General features: G+C 70.6%; 3 protein-coding genes across 9 annotated transcripts; 1 reads left to right on the forward strand and 2 right to left on the reverse strand.

The window, feature by feature from the left end:
- The first annotated feature begins 98 nt into the window (after positions 1-98).
- On the forward strand, positions 99-2,385 carry CCDC137 (coiled-coil domain containing 137). The gene is made up of 6 exons (XM_075770327.1): positions 99-253; positions 562-689; positions 878-1,088; positions 1,456-1,538; positions 1,669-1,748; positions 1,918-2,385. Exons 1-6 carry the CDS (start codon positions 123-125, stop codon positions 2,131-2,133), a joined length of 849 nt encoding a protein of 282 aa, XP_075626442.1. The 5' UTR covers positions 99-122; the 3' UTR covers positions 2,134-2,385.
- Positions 2,386-4,277: 1,892 nt separating this feature from the next.
- GPRC5C (G protein-coupled receptor class C group 5 member C) lies at positions 4,278-11,782 on the reverse strand. Of its 7 annotated transcripts, none has more exons than XM_075770322.1 (5): positions 10,820-11,782; positions 6,469-7,531; positions 5,754-5,848; positions 5,338-5,544; positions 4,278-5,092 (listed from the first exon to the last, which is right to left on the reverse strand). In XM_075770322.1, exons 2-5 carry the CDS (start codon positions 7,487-7,489, stop codon positions 5,060-5,062), a joined length of 1,356 nt encoding a protein of 451 aa, XP_075626437.1. In that variant the 5' UTR covers positions 7,490-7,531; positions 10,820-11,782; the 3' UTR covers positions 4,278-5,059. The 7 variants fall into 7 exon arrangements, with proteins under 7 accessions (XP_075626437.1, XP_075626439.1, XP_075626434.1 ...); XM_075770324.1 differs by having other exon boundaries at positions 5,338-5,484; positions 10,820-11,780; XM_075770319.1 differs by lacking the exon at positions 10,820-11,782 and adding an exon at positions 9,950-10,662.
- Positions 11,783-12,572: 790 nt separating this feature from the next.
- GPR142 (G protein-coupled receptor 142) lies at positions 12,573-14,822 on the reverse strand. The gene is made up of 2 exons (XM_075770326.1): positions 14,468-14,822; positions 12,573-13,966 (listed from the first exon to the last, which is right to left on the reverse strand). The coding sequence occupies exons 1-2, from the start codon at positions 14,601-14,603 to the stop codon at positions 13,098-13,100; spliced, it is 1,005 nt and encodes a 334-aa protein (XP_075626441.1). The 5' UTR covers positions 14,604-14,822; the 3' UTR covers positions 12,573-13,097.
- Positions 14,823-15,541: the final 719 nt, after the last annotated feature.

Consider the following 15,541-nt stretch of genomic DNA (forward strand, 5'->3'; position numbering starts at 1 on the left):
AGCTAATGAGAGTCTGGTAGCCGGGAAAAGCCAATAGGAAGCAGGGGGCGGAGCCGGGGCGACGGGGGTCGGAGGGAAGCCGGAAGTGCCGGCGGGGCGGCCGCGTGGGGAGCGGCGGGGCCATGGGCCGGGGGCCGGGACCGGGACAGAGACCGGGACCGGGACAGAGACCGGGACAGAGATCGGCACCGGGACAGAGACCGGGACAGGGACTGGCACCGGGGCGGGGACCGGCCGCCCCGCGTCGCGTCAGGTCAGTGCTTGGGGGATCCGGTCGGGATCGGTTCCCGGTTTGGGGCCCGGTGCCATGCGGGGTCTTGGGGTCCCCAGGGTCCGCCGGGCTCTGGCGGGGTCCCCGCTTACCGGGAGCTGGGTCCCCATGTCCCCCCCCCGTGCGCAGGTCCCGGGGTCCCACCGTGCCCGGGTCCGGGCGCTCCGGTATCCTGCCGTGCCCGGCTCTGCTCGTCCCTTCCTGCCGTGTCCCGCCGTTCCCAAGTCCCGGTGTCCCGCCGGGTCCCGGTGCTGCAGGGCAGACCTCACGCTACGTTCGTTCTCTCGCAGGAAGGAGAAGATGGACAACATGAAGCCCAAGCATCCCGACGAGCAGGAGATCCCCTTCCGCCTGCGGGAGCTCATCAAGAGCCGCGAGGCCATGAAGCGCCCCGACCCCGGGAAGAGGCGGGCGGCAGGTGGGGTGCGGAGCTGGCCTCAGCCGGGGTTCCCCAGGGCCTGGCCGAGGAGCCCGCGGCGCTGCTGGAGGCGGCCGGATCCTGCAGTGGGGCGTCCTGCTCCCCCCCGGTGAAGTCCCGTCCCTGCCCTGCCGGGGAGGGAACCCCTGGAGTGTCACTGCTGCAGTAATGTCACCCGTTTCTCCTAGAGAAGAAGCAGCAGCCCAAGTCAAAGGGCCCCAAAGCCCAGGGAGACATCCCCGTGCCCAAGTTCAGGAGGGGGAAGGGGGAGTCGGAGCGCTCCTACGTCTGCCGCATGGAGCAGGAGGTGCAGCGTGTCCTGTTCCTCACCAAGAACCAGCTGCAGCGGGAGCCTGAGAAGGAGGCGACAGCACCGGCGAAGTCCAAGAGAAAGAAAGAGTGAGAGCGAGATCACCGCGGCTGCCGGGGCTGGACTGGGTCAGCACAGGCCTGTGGTCCAGCCCAGGTCTGGGCACGTGGCGCGTGCTTTGCCGGGGCTGCAGTGCAGGTCCGGTGCCTGGCGGGCATCCGGCAGCAACTGGGGGCGCAGGCGGAGGGCTGCGGGCCTCATCTCCATGGGGCTGAATCTCTGGGACCGGAGCCACAGAGCTGCTTCACCCTCCTGCCGCTGGGCTGGAGCTGGGGGAGGCTGGTGCCAGAGCAGGGGGGGAGCTGGGGGACCCCAGGTTTCATGGGGAGCCTGTGGGGTAGGAACTCACTTGTTCCCTGTCCGGTCACGAACCCTGGCCTTAATGCAGCTCTTCAGGTTTCAGAATAAGAAGCTGGACAAAGCTCGGAAGAAGAAGGAGGAGAAGAAAGAGGCCATGCTAGAGAAGAGCCTGTTCCAAGGTGGGTTCGGTGCAGCGGGGTGGCTGGAGTGGCCCCCTGCCCCGGCAGCGTGCGGAGAGGTGGGGGCGAGCTGGAGCGGCACGGCCCGGGGAGCTCCTGCCTGACGCCAGCGCCTGCTTCTCTCTCTTAGACACGGTGGCGTTTGGTGAAGTGGTTACGCAGCCGCCCACCATCACCTCGCGGCCCAGGGGCCGGGGCCCCATGGAGCAGGTGAGCTGCTGGGGACGGTGCCCCTGCCCCACGGCCCTGCCCTCGCTCTGGGCTGGAAATCAGGCCTGGAAGGGCAGCGATGGCCGCAGCCTCCTGGTGATGGTTCCTCGGAGCCCTCCTGGCTTTTTCATCCTTCATCCTCCCGGACCTGACCTGTCTCTGCCCACAGGCTGGACGGAAGCAGCTCCTCCTGACATCTCGCCTGGGCCAGAGCCAGGCGTCCCCGGCATCCCTGGCAGCACCGGTGTCGATGGCTCGCCGGCGCATCGTGGAGGAGGAGAGAGCGCGCGTCATCCAGGCCTACCGGGACCTCCAGAGGCGCAAACAGCAGCAGCGGGAGGCGGTGCAGGGGAGCGCCCAGGCCGGACGCAGGGTCCCCTGCTGAGCCCAGCCTGGAGGAGCTGGGCCTCCCTGGTCCCAGTGAGGGTGTGCAGGCAGCGTGCAGGCAGCGTGCAGGCAGCATGAGATCTGAGGACTCGAGGGGGACAGTTGTCCTGACCCCGCTTTGCTGCTGCTGTCGCCAAGCATGGGGGCTCCCCACAGCCCCCCCCACCTGCTCGGGGCACCCCACGGCACTGGAGCTGGGAGCCCTGCGGTGCCATGGACCTGCTTGTAGTAAAAGTCCTGTTGCTGCTGATGGTGTGAGCGCGTCTGTGCCTCCCTGGGCTGCCCAGCTCCTTCCAGCGCAGCCGCTGGGAAGGGACACCGCTGTGCCGGCGTGTGTGTGGCTGTGCCGGGTGGTGTGCCGGCAGGCGTGCCGACAGATGGCAGTCCCAGCCCGCAGCGGGCACATCGTTGCTGTCACTTGCTGCGGGCTGGCCCTGGCAGGGCTCCGGCTGGGCCAGGACCCTTGTTGCTCAGCTTTGGGGTCACCCTGGTGCCTGGCCATCACCCCTCCGGCTCCTAGCCCGGCTGCCAGTTGGAGGAGAGCCGAGCCCCGGGGACATGGAGCATCCCGCAGGACTCACCTGGACGGTGTCACTTCCCTCCGTTGCCACCGCTCAGGGATGCTGCGTGAGCCCCCCGTCCGCAGCCGTGCTCACCCCTGTCCTCAGCATCCCAGGTCGTGGTGCCTGTGGCGCCCTCTCTGCTGCCAGCGATGCTGCCATGGCCCCATCACTGCACCCACACCAATCCCGTGCCGTCCGGCACAACCACGAGGCTGCACACACTCCGGACCCGGCACACCCCCCCGCCGGGGCTGACAGACCCTGGCTCCCGGCCGCCGAGCCGGCATGGCAGCTTCACCTGCACGAGACAAAGGCAGCGCTGTTCGGCGGCCCCGTGCCGCGGTGCCTGCACAAAGCGTTGCCTGTTGGAGCGGGGCCGGCCCCGGCTCTGCGGCCGGCGCTGACGGCAGCCGGTGGGATCCCAGGCTTCCGGAGGGGCTGGGCACAGGCAGCGGAGTCACCGGCAGCTCCGGCATCTCCTGCCAGAGCTGAACGAGGACAGAGCCTTCACACCTTGTTTTTGAGGTGACTCTGCTGTCCCCGGGGTGGTCACCTCCTTCCTTGCACCCCGGGAAGGCCGGGCTCTGCCATACCGTGGCTGGGGACCGTGGTGTCCCACTGGCCCAGGGACAGCTTGCAGGTGGATGTGCCTGGGGGAGGAGCGCACACTGGGGCCGTGCCGAGCTGTGCCGAACCGTGCCGTGTGGTGCCAGCAGCTGGAGGAGCGTGCGCTGCGGTTGCGGCGGCCCTGGGGACCTCGAGTGCCTGGTGCTGCCTGGAGACGTCCCTCCTGCCAGCCGGCACCAGGTAAACACGGGTGACGCAGCACAACCCCGGGGGACACAGCCGGCTCCTGCTGCAAACAGCCGGCTCCGGCAGCCGTCCCCGGCCTTCGGGGCTGCACCTGCCCTGCCGGCTCCCTGCAGCCGGGAGCGTGGCACACGCCGGCTGGCAAGGGCACGGCTAGGACACCGCACACGCCAAACTCTTGTTCGTGCATCCCTCGTGTGAGCACCACGGCCGTGCACGGGGCTCGTGCCTGCAGCCGTGCGCAGCCCGGCTCTGGCTCAAGGAGACCAGGTCACCCGCCTGCCCCCACCGAGCCATTTCAGCGCCTGAATAATTCACGGCACTGCCGGCCCCGGCCGCAGGCTTCCTGCCCGGCAGGAGAAATCGCTGCAGAGGGGAAAGGCAATCTGAGCAGGAGAAACCGCTCCCGACCTTGGCACGTCCTCCGCGCCATGCCGCTTCCCGCCAGGCAGCCCATCTGTCCGCGGGCTGCCGGTCCCACGCCGCCTGCCCTGCCGAAGCTGCCGGCTCCCGGCCCCATCTGTGTGCCTGGCCCCGGCGCACGCTGCCGCGGTGGGGGACGAGGGGCAGGGACTGGGGCTGGGGGATGCCGAGGGCCCTGCCCCGAGTCCCCCCTTGCTCCCTGTCAGCCCCCGGGAGGGGGACGTGGGGCTGAGCCCGCTGGAACTGTGGTAGAAGCCCGTGGTCGTGGCGGAGCCGAGGATGGGGGAGCAGCCGGCAGCATGGCTGGGTACCCCTCCAAATCACGGGCCGCCTGCTATGGCACCACGTAGGAAAAATCACCTTTATTGGGTCTGACCTGAAAAAAAGGGGGAAGAGAAAGAACGACAGAGAAAGCCACGAGGAGGGCGAGGGGCCCAGCTCCCTCCCTGCTCCCCAAAAGGGGTCCCCAAGCCCCCAGGGGGGAAGGCACCGAGAAGGCGGCCGGAGCTGCGGGGGGCCGGGTCCCCAGCCCCAGCAAGGCACTGATTCCCAGCCCCCACGCAGCCCCACCTTCCCCAGCGATGGGGAAACTGAGGCACAGCAGGAGCCAGGGCTGGGGAGAGCTTGGTGTCCCCTTGTGCCCTGTGGTGGGACGGTGCTGGCTCAGCCCAGGGCCTGTGACGTCCCCGGGGCTGGCGAGGGTCACCATGGAGCGAGGGGCTCGGCGCCGGGGGGAGCCCTGGGCAAGAGTCCCGCCGGCTCCCTGGCTTCTCGGCGACGGATGGTCCCTGGCCCGGAGGGGACAGGGTGTCCGTGTGTCACGAAGGCAACGAAGGGATGACTCGGGGTGGCCCCGCAGGACTTGGTCCTCGCAGCAGGGACAGCGGCTGGGACGTGGGGGGTCCAGGCAGAGCTGGCAGCTTGCGGGTGCCGCGGCCAGGCAGGACGAGCAGGCAGGAGCGCTGGCTCCAGGACTGTGTCCGGGTGACCCCTGCACAGGAACCGGCTCTGGCTTCCGGACGGGGTGGGATGTACGTGGCGGGGTGGCACGAGGCTTGGTGAGACCGCAGGAGCGGGATGACGGGGCCACGGCTGTGCCGGCGCTGCAGGACCTGTGCCGCGGGGGTTTCACCACCGGTTCCTGCCATACGGGGACTGCACCTGCGGGCAGAGCGGGACGGCGCGGGAGAGGCACGGCAGTGCCGGGAGGGCTGTGGCACCGGCCGGCAGACCCAGCTCTGGCACCGGTGGGGACGTGCAGCCTGGCTCACCCCAGGGCTCCGGGGTGCCGGGCAGAGCCATCCCTGTCCCCATCCCTGTCCTCCCGCAGGAGATGCTGCGGCAGGGACGGACTTTGTCCCCATCCGCAGGCTGGACCTTGGTGTCCGCGTTGCACATTAACCCACCTGGCAGCTCCTGCCGTCCCGCTGGGTGCCGGCGTGCCGGGCCTGCACCGCGAAGGCGTCCTCGGCTCGCAGCGTGGAGCTGGCGCTGCCGGCTACCGGGCTGGCGGTGGAGGCGCGGGGCAGGATCACGTCGTAGGGACCATCGCTCTGCGGGGCAGAGGCGGGGGGCTGCAGAGGCGCTGGGAGCACCCCTAGCCCCGCAGGGTCCTGGGGAAGGAAAGCGAGGGGCGACCCCCCCCCAGCACCCTGTTACAGCAGTCCTTGGGACGCGGGGGCCAGGGGAGCCCTCCCCACAGAGCCCCCCACACCCTCGCCCCCGGCCAGGCCGCTGCGGTCGAAAGCCCATCTGGCGGGCGGGATGTGGCCGCCCCTGGAGTGCCCGGCTAGCCGGCGGTGCCGTGCGGTGTGGCACTTACCGGCCCCTTGTGCATCAGAGCCATCTCGGTGGGCTGGTAGACGCTGGTCAGCAGCTGCCCGTTGTAGCCGCTGTACGGGGACACCGGCTTCTTGGCTGCAAAGAGACGGGGCCGGTGAAGGGGGGGCTCACGGAGCCACCCCCACCCCACCGGGGAGCTGGTCCTCGTTAGCAGGTTTAATGAGCTGGCTCAGCAGCTGCTCCGGCCCTTCCCGGGGGACGGGAGGGATGTCCTCGGGGTTTGCATCACCACGCTCCCGGCACGGCCCCTGCCCGGCCGGGATTTGTTATGGTAGGGTCTCTCCGGAGGCCGGGTGGTGCGGGTGCTGCTCGGGAGCGCCCACCCTGCCCCGTGGGCTGCAGACACCTTTGCTGGGGCAGGGCTGGTGCTCGCCCGCCGTCGCCACTGGGGCCGCTGACGTCGCCCTGTGTTATTGTAGGGTCTCACAAGCCGAGCAGCTGCCCGGGGCAGAGGGCCGGGAGCCGCGGGCACCCCGTGCCGGGGAGGGAGAGCACCCCCACCGCCACTGAGCTCAGCCCAAACTGGTAGACCCAGCCCGGCGGGTTTTCGGCAGCCACAACAACGGCAGGCGTCGATCCCGGGTGGGTCGTGGCCAGACGTCTTGCCGCCGCCCGCCGCTGCCGGCCCCGGTGCCGGTGGCCACCGCCAGCCCTGCTGTGGGGCAAGGGGGTCCCCGGTGAGCCCCGGTGCCTACCGAAGGAGGGCTCGTCCATGGAGAAAGCTTTGTTCTCCACAAACATGCTCTGCGACTTCTGCTCCTTGAGGATGGTCTCGTAGCCCACCCCGCGCGTGGGGTAGACGTCGTCCTCGAAGGCCTGCTCAGGGCCCCGCCGCGTCACGTGCGTCACCTCGGGGATGACGTAGAGGAGGAGGAAGGCGCAGGCGTTGGAGACCAGCGCGATGGCCAGCGTGGGGTCATCCCAGCCGGGCTTCTCGCCCGCGCGCTGGTTCCCGTAGAGGTACATGGCTGTCCACGCCACCCAGATGGCCATGGAGAGGCCGGTGGTGGCCAGGATGAAAGCGCCGTGCTTGCGCCAGCGGCTGTAGCGGCCGCAGAGGGCTGGCCAGGCGGTGCCAAAGGCTGCCACCAGCAGGAGCATGACGTAGATGAGCGCCATGACAAAGTCAGCGTCCGCCAGCTGGCAAGGGTCCGGGGAGCCACCCTCCTGCCGCACCACCGTGATGATGAGCCACTCGGCGTTGATGATGACTTCCACCAAGGCAAGGAGCAGGGCCACTGCCAGCGTCACCCAGCCCCGCGGGCCCCGGTTCCTCCGTGCCAAGAAGTTGAGGGCCACGGCGTGCGCCAGCAGGCAGGAGAAGCAGATGCCAAAGAGGACACCGAAGAGGAAGCGGCGGGAGGTGCAGGTGGAGAAATCCGGCCCCACGATGAAGTCAAAGGTGAGGCAGAAGAGCCCGAAGGTGCCCAGAAGAAAGAAGACCTGCGTGGCCACCAGGCTCTTCTTCTGAGGGTCCTGCACGAAGGGCAAGCTGGCCACCAGGACGATGGTGAGCACGAAGCTGGTCACCACGCCGAGGCTGGCCACGGCCTCCACCACGATGCCCCAGGCCGCCGAGAGGTCGCAGAGGTTGTAGTAGAGGGAGGAGAGGTCCTTGCCGCAGCCCGAGGGAGGGGTGCTCTGCCCGCCGGCCGTGGGCAGCAGGGCCAGCAGCAGCACGCAGGCGGCCGCCCATGGCACCACCGCAGCACCCATCCTGCACCGCGGTGTGGGTGCTGAGCGGGGCTTCCAGGGACCCTGCGGGACAGAGAAGGCATTAGGAAGGGGGGGGAGCGGGGCCGTGGCTCAGCTCCAGGCGCTGCCTGTGCTGTCACCAGGGCTCAGAGCATCCTGGTCCCCAGCTGGGCATCCCTCCTGCCCGGCCACCAGCAGGTCCTGGGGGCCCCGTCTGTGCCGGCACAGCTGAGCCCACCCCACCGCGGCCCCAGCAGCCCCAGATGGGACCGGGCAGACACCTGTCCCCCATCGGCTCCTGGCCTGGAGGTCGGAGGCAGGTGGGGGGGCTCAGCCTCCTGGGGACCCCACATGCTCCCTCCTCCCTCTGAGTGTGGCCAGCTCTGGGGCTGTGCCGGTCCCTTCCGGCACCGGGAGCAGGCAGCACCGTGCCCGCTGGCTTCCCCGGGAACACCGAACACGGGCCTGGGCCGGACGGCAGAGGTAACGCCTGGGGACAGGGCTGTCCCCTCGGCTCGTCCCTGCGTGCCAGTGCCTTCCCCTTTCCACTTCTGTCCCACTTCCCTCCTCCAGCTCCGGGCACTGACCCGGCACAGGTCCCGTGTCCGGCACTGCCGGCCGCTGGCACGCAAGCAGCCGCAGCCTGGCACGGCACGGCACGGCACGGGCACGGCCCGACGTGGGGGTCCCTATCCCTACTCCTGCGGCCCCGGTGAGCGCGGGGAGGGCGCGGGGAAGAGGAGGCGGCGAGGAAGGTGCACCCCACTGTTGGGGAGGGGGGAACCCGGCAGGAGACCTCTGGCAAGGTGACCCCGGGCTGGAGCGGGAGCAGCGCCCGGGGCTGGGACCCCCCCCCCCCGCTCCCCCGAGCGGCACCCGGGGCTGCCGGTCCGGGACGGGGACAGGGACCCCCGGCACCGCGCTGGGACCGAGCCCCCGCGCCCGCGGGTCGTACCGGCTCCGCCGCACCCGGCCCGGCCGGTTCCCCCGCCCCTCCCCGGCGGCTCCCGCCGCTCCCCCCGGCCCGGTTCCCACGCACCTCCCGGCCCGTACCGGCCCGGTTCCCCGGCGCTCCCGACCGGTAACGGACCCCAAACTTGGCCGGAGCCGCCCCCAACTCTCCGGCCAGGCGAACCCGCGGGGGCGGACGGCTCCCGGTGCCGGTCCGGGGTCCCGACCCGTTCCCGTTACGGTTCCCGGTGCCCCCCAGCCCCGCTCACCGGCTCCAACGCCCGGTGCCCGCCGCCGTGCCGTGCCGTGCCGTGCCGTGCCGTGCCGTGCCGTGCCGTGCCGGCGGGCGAGCCCCGGTCCCGCGGCACCGTGCGCGCCTGCCCGGCCCGGCCCCTCCCCGAGGTGCGGCTCTGCCCGGGGCCGGCCGGGACCTGCCCGCCGCCGCGGAGGGGGCACCGAGCCGGGCCGGGGTCCCGCACCGGGCGGGGGTACCTGCCCCGGGAACACGGAGGGGGCTGGGGGGGGGGGCGGTGCGGGGTGACCGGGAGTGGGGACAGAGCCCGGGGTGGGGGGGGTGCGGATCGGGGAGGGGGGGGGGGGATCAGCACGGGAGCCCACCTGGCCATCAGTGGAATGAGTCTGTGGGGTCTCAGCCCAGAGGAGCTGGGTCAGCCCGGCCCTGCTGAGGTTGGGGGGACCGCAGGGGCTGGGGGACAGAGCGGGGGGGCTGTGCCGGGGCAGCATCGCCCACACGGGGCCCTGCACCAACCTCCTCTCGGTGCTGGGCCGGTAGCACCCGGCTGGCGGGTGAGCTCCCGAGTGGGAGCCAGGAGCGGGGCTCTGCGGGCGGCCCCGCCGTGTAAGGATGCACGGGTCCTGCCGGGAAGCCCCAAGGCGCAGGCCTGGAGGGGCCTCCCGGAGGAATGTCAGCTGACGGCTAAAGCCGGAGCCCTTGGCAGGGCGGCAGGGCCCCAGAAAAGCCCTGTCTGCGAGGGGCTGGGGGCCCACAGCAGCCCCGGGGGCAGCGGATGGGGCTCGGTGGTCCCTGTCCTGGTGGGGGTGGCCATGCACCCCGGGGCCGGGCATGGGCACCCTGCAGTCACCCCATCCCTGGGGCTCAGGGACGGGGAAGAGCCCCCGGAGGCTCGGGGCACCCTGGGGGACCCAGGGCCCTGCCAGCCCTGGGGGAGGGTTCCAGGCAGGCGATGCTATTTTGGGAGGGTGAAGCAAGAGGGTGAAGGATGCAGACGAAAGTTCAACACGCCTCCGGCAGGTCCTCCCCCAGCCCGGCCGGGATGAAAACAATCCGAGGAGAAAGGGAGGCAGAGCTGGAGCCGGCAGCACCCGTGGCACGAGGACCGGCACCCGCTGGAGCCCGCGGGGAGGAGACGGCGTGTCTGGGCTGGGTGCTGCGCTCGCTGCTGCCATCCCTCCGGTGCGGGGGCCGCCCGCCCACCCTCCTGCCCTTCTTCTTCCTAAAGAGCGTTTGGCTTCAGGAGGGTGTTTGGGGGGAGGATCGTCTCTCCACACCAGGGCATGTGCACGCGCGTGTGCGCTCGCACGGGTGCCGGAGCAGGGCGGCGCAGATGGAGGGGCTCTGGCCTCTTGTGCCTCAGTTTCCCCAGAGAATCGGGGTTCTGCCTCACAGGGCCTGGTGGCAGCCCCCGCTCTCCGGGGAAGGCTCAGCTTTGGATAACCAGAGCCAGGAGCGCGGGCCGGCTGCCCTGCCACCCCTGTGCTGGCGCTGACCCGGGCCCAGGCTGCGGAGAGGCCGCACTGCATGCGGCTTCCTGCCGGCTGCTTCCTTCCGCCGCGCGGGGCTGGCGGGCCTCCGGCTGCTGACTCAGCACGAGCCCCCCGCGACCCCCACAGCCGCCGTGGGGCCGCTGGCAGGCGTCCGTCCCGCCGAGACTGCCTCGTAGCCGCACGGCTTTCGCCCTCGTGTCCCCCCCTCGATGGCGGGTGATTTCCTCCCCCCTTCCTGTGAGAACCCTCCCGGCTTTCCAGCCCTTGCTGCACACCCCTGGGGTTTTTGTAGGTCCTACAGAAACTCCTCACCGGGGAGGCGGCTGCGAGGTAGGTTGGGTGTGATGCCACCATGTGCTGGCTGCATGCAGACACCAGCCGTGGGCTGCGAGGGACCGGCTGCCCTCGGTCCCCTCCTGCGGGTGCGTGCCGGGGCGGTTGGTGCCTGGCACAGCCCTTTCGGCAACGTCAGAGCCCGGTCCCGGTTCCCTGGTGCCCCCGGTTGGGACCGGGCAGAGCCGATCCTCCCGGGGAACAGCAGCCACGGTAAGGGGCTGGGATGCAACTCGGCACGGCACTGGGACCTGGGCCAGGCTTCCCCGCCGGCTTACTCCGAAAACATCGGCACTCCGGGCGCATTTTTTCCAGGCTTACCTTTCCTACGGAGCCGCAGGGTCGGGCGGCTGGCACGGCTGGCACGGTGGCACGACTGACTGAGCCCTGGCTCCGCGGCAGCTCCTGCCCGGCCAGCCGCGGTGGCTCACCTCGGGAAGGCGAGAGCCGTACCTGGAGCCGGGGGGGGCCGTACCTGGGGCTGGGGGGGCCCCGCTCGCCCTCCCAGCTGCCTCCCTGCCACCACTCAGGCTCCGGAGCTGTTTTTGACCAGAGCCGGTTCTGTCCAGACTGGAGCCCCTCGCCGCCGGCGGACGCGGTCAGCACATTTCCACCTCCCTCTCCAAGTAAATAAGCGCCGGTTGGCGAGGGGGGGCCAGCGGCGGTCTCGGCCTGCCGCAAACGGGGCCGGAGCTCCTGCCAAACGCTGCCCTCGCCGGCAGAGCCCCCCGGCCCTGTGGCCCCTCCAGCCCCGGCGAAGGGCCCCGGGCTGGGATTGGCCCTGGAATCCCCCAGGAAGGGGTGCCCGTCGGGCGGGAGGCGCTACCCGGGTTAATATCTAATCTCTTCCCGGTCCTGCTCTCCTCACATGCCAGAATTAATGGAGCGAGTACCTCCCAGGTACCACCTGCGGCACCAGGTCGGGGTGTAACCCTGTCACCGGGAGTACGGGCAGAGCCGCATCCTGCCTGGCGTGAGGCAGCACCGCCGGGGGGGTCTGCCCGTGCAGGGCACCGATCCGGCTGCGGGGTCCCGGGTGCATCGCGGGCAGGCGGGTGCGTGCCGGTGCGGGTGCCGGTGTGGGTCAGCCCCGCGTCCCGGGGGGATGTGGCTCATCCCACGAACACCGGGGCAAACGCTGTGCCCCATCCCACCCCGGTGCTGGGCACAGGCAGGGCTCGGCGGGGTGGGCAGGGGTGTCTTTGTGCACCCCAAATCCCCTGGAGGGGGGGGCTGACTGAGCCCCTGCCCCCCCCCGGGCAACCCCCCTAGGTGCTGCCCAGGGTCTGGGGCATTAGAGCGAGAAGGCTGGGCTCCTTGGGGGGGATTACGCTAAGGACCTTACGGGGGAATTAGTGTGGGGAGGGGGTGGGCAGGGCTGGGGGGTGCGGGGGGTGCCAGCCCTGCAGGGCGTCCCGTCCCTGCCCTCTGGTGGCAGCTGAGGACGGGCAGGCTGGCACGGCACACCGCTCACCCAGCATGGCACCGGCTCGGTACTGGTGTAACTGGGAGGGCGGCACACCGGTGCTGGGTGCACTGGATGCAGAGGGGCACCGTGAGCCCCCTCCCTTGCAGGCGGTGGGAGATGCTGCACCCTTGCGCTGGGGTGCACCCGGGGTGCCTGGGGGGCTGCAGCCGTGCAGGGCAGCTCTCTGGGTGGCTCTGGGGGCATCATGGGTGGGGGCTGCCTCCCGCAGAGCCCGGAGCTGGGGTCTTACCGTGTGCCCAGGCCCTGCAGCTGGGGACCCTGGACCCTGTGGACGCTCCCCCCGAGCACCCCCCGGGCATCAGGGCAGGAGCACCGGGGTGGGCAGGGCTGAGAGCTCAGGGCCGGGTAGAGGGACCCTGTGCCCAGGGGTGCTGGTGCAGGGTGCCCCCGTCCCGGCTGCTTGCAGGGAGCTGGACCCAGGCAGAGTTTTCGTCTCAGCACAGCAGTTTATGGAGGAAGGACCGTCCCGCCAGCACCCAGCGGGTACCGTGTCCTTGCCAGGGCCCGCAGGAGCTCACCTGCACCCGTCACCCCTCACCACGGGGCAGCCATGCCCGCTGGGTTCCCCGAGACCTTCGGTGCAGCGGTTCAGCAGGGGCTGGAGATGCAGGAGAGCAGCCAAGAGCACGGTCGTACTCCCGGCCGTGGCCGGCCATGGAAGCCCCACGAGCCCCACGGCCACGGGGCTGGAGAGGAGCCCAGCCCGGGGGGCACAGGCAGAGCAGGCAGCAGCTCCTGCCACAGAGCTCGGGCACGTCCTTGCTGCCCCGCGGCTGAGTTTCCTGGAGGGGCTGAACGCCGCACGTCCCCGGGGGCTGAGCACAGGCAGGGCTGAGCTGCCCGTCCTGGTGCGGCTCAGGGAGGCGGTGGGGGTCCCTGGGGTGCAGCGGGTGCTGCTGCCAGGCAGGGCAGCCCAGTGGCCCCAAACGAGCGCAACCAGCCGGCTGGGCACAACCACCACCGCCAGCACCCGCAGTAACCCCCAGCTCCTCGGAGGACGGGCGTCACGTCCCCGGGACAGGGTCTCGCCGGGTCCCGGGGTGATGCATGGGGCTGGGGGAGCAGGGGGACCCCCGGCCGAGTGCCGTGCTGGCTGGCAGCAGCCCCGGCTCAGAGGACCGTGCTGGCCAGCAGCTCCAGTGGTTTCAGGGCTGGGGGTGGGAAGCGGCCACTGCCGGGCCGGGGGCCGTGCCGGAGGTGGGCCCTCAGCACCTCGCCCACTGTGCGGCGGAAGGTCTGGCTGACGAAGCAGTAGAGGAAGAAGTTGAGGGTGGTGTTGAGCATGGCCACCATGTTGGCGATGTCCAAGGCCAGGTGCATGCGCCAGTCCCTCTTCACCGAGGCCACGTAGAGGTGGCAGATCATGACGATGGTCCGGGGAGCCCAGAGCACGATGAAGACGGTGGTGACAGCCAGGAGAAGGGCCGTGGTCTTGCCCAGGCGGGGTCGGCCGCCCCCCGAGTGCCTCCACCGCTTCAGCTTGCAGATGATGATGGAGTTGGTGGCCAGGAAGATGCTGCAGGGCAAGAAGTAGATGGTGACGCAGTGCACCCACTTGAGCACCCTGTCCAGGGCGGTGGGGGGGTCAGCGTCACGCCACACGTCCAGCCACCAGTAGAAGGGGATGCCTGTGGCCAGAGCCACGGCGAAGACGGCTGCGATGATCTTGCGGGTGCGCTGTGGGTAGGAGACAGTGCGGTACCGCAGCGGGTGGCAGAGGGCCACGTAACGGTCCACGGTCAGCAGGACGGTGACCCAGATGGAGGCATGGTTGGCCGTGAACTCCAGCACATTGACGGTGTGGATGAAGGCGCTGGGCACCGCCCGGGCCAGGATGGCTGTCTGCAGGATGAAGCCCACAAAGATGATGAAGACCTGGGTGAGGATGTCGGAGGTGGTCAGGGCCAGCAGGTACCAGTATGATGACTTCTTGGTCCTCGTGGCCAGGCGGGACAGGGCCACGGCGGTGAGGACGTTCACTGGAGGGAGGGGAGCGATGCGTGGCGGTGAGACCCTGGGCTCACAGCCCCCCACCCCGCAGCACCCAGGACCCCGGGGGTGCCCAGGCTCTCCCAGGGCCGTGGGGTGAGCGGCCCCAGGCCCCGGTGGGGGTGGGAAGCTATAAATATCACAGCGCGGTGGGGATTTGCTGAGCTGATTAATCTCTTCCGTGTGTTGACCCAAGCAACGCAAATACCATCTGTCCCTGCTGCTCCAGCCCCTGGGGCTGGGCTGTACAGCCGGGCACTGCAGCTGGGGCCGGCCCCGAGGCCGGGGGGGGCCACGGGGAGCAGGTTGGTTTCCCCCACCCCGGAGGACCTTCCTCCCCATCCCCAAGAGCCCCGGGGCTGGGACAGGAGCTAAGGCTCTGCTGGCAGCCGAGGGCACGGGCTGGGCTGAAGGTGCACAGCTCAGCACCCCTTGCAGGGGCTCAGCACCCAGGTGGGTGCAGCCCCCCCCCCCCATCCCAGCCCCCTCACCTGGCAGCCCCAGCCCCAGCAGGACGCTGTAATACACGACGGGGAAGACGCCGACCATGCAGGGTGACCGCTCCAGCTCCGGCCGTGCCGCCTCACCAGCCCACACCACCGCCGTGCTGTTGGGCACCGGGACCATCGCCCGTCGCCAGGAACCGGCTGCGAGGGCAGACAGGGAGCGTCAGGGGAGCGAGGGCCCCGGTGGCACCCGGGCGGGGGCTCAGCCGGACCGTGGCACCAGCGGGTTGGCTTCCACGGGTGCAGTCGCCCCCCGGTCTGCCGCCATGCCCGTCTGCGATGGCGCGTTTTGGAGCTGCCGGCTGCCCGTGGACGCTGCAGGACAAGGGACCCGGGATCCCGTCCCCGTGGGCACACGGGGTGACAGTCCCGGAGGGTGGCCCCGCTACTGGAGATGCTCCTTGTTTACCCCCACCACCCCCCCCCCGGCTCTGTTTATTGCCTTGAAGAAAATCGGATTAAACCACCCTGTTCTTGGGTGCCTGCCCGGGGGGCGAGGCCCCGGCTCCGGGCACGGCCTGGCTGCCACCGCGGGGGCGCAGGGAGGACCCGGAGGTGCTGGTGTGAGCGGCCATGGCCAGGCTGGGGCCTGTGCCAGCTCCTCAGGCAGGCCGGCACGAGGCAGCGGGGCCGCAGGAGTCTGGCAGCGGCGCTGCCCGCGGCGCTGCCCGCAGCCCTGCCCGCAGCCCTGCCCGCACCGCTGCCCGCGCCCGGATCGGGCCCACCATTCATAAACCCGGGCGGCACCACCCCCCCCGCTTCGAACTCTGCGCTTCTATTGGCTAGAGGGGAACAAGGCTTCATCCAATCAAAAAGGCGTCCTTACAGGAACGGAGATGCCAAACCTGAGCGCTGCATTCTGATTGGTCAGAAATCACCCCTTCATTAGCATCTCCCGAGGGGCATCGCGACCCCCGGGTCCTAGTGCCGGAGGAGGGTGCGGGGTGGGGGGCGGCTCCTGAGCCCTGGGAGGGGTGCGGGGGGGGTCCTGAGCCCGCGGGGAGGGCTACCGGGCACCGTTCCGGTCCCAGTCCGACCCCAGCCCCACAGGGACCCCAA

This window comes from Balearica regulorum, chromosome 18, assembly GCF_011004875.1.
Source record: "Balearica regulorum gibbericeps isolate bBalReg1 chromosome 18, bBalReg1.pri, whole genome shotgun sequence".
Lineage (NCBI taxonomy): Eukaryota > Metazoa > Chordata > Aves > Gruiformes > Gruidae > Balearica > Balearica regulorum.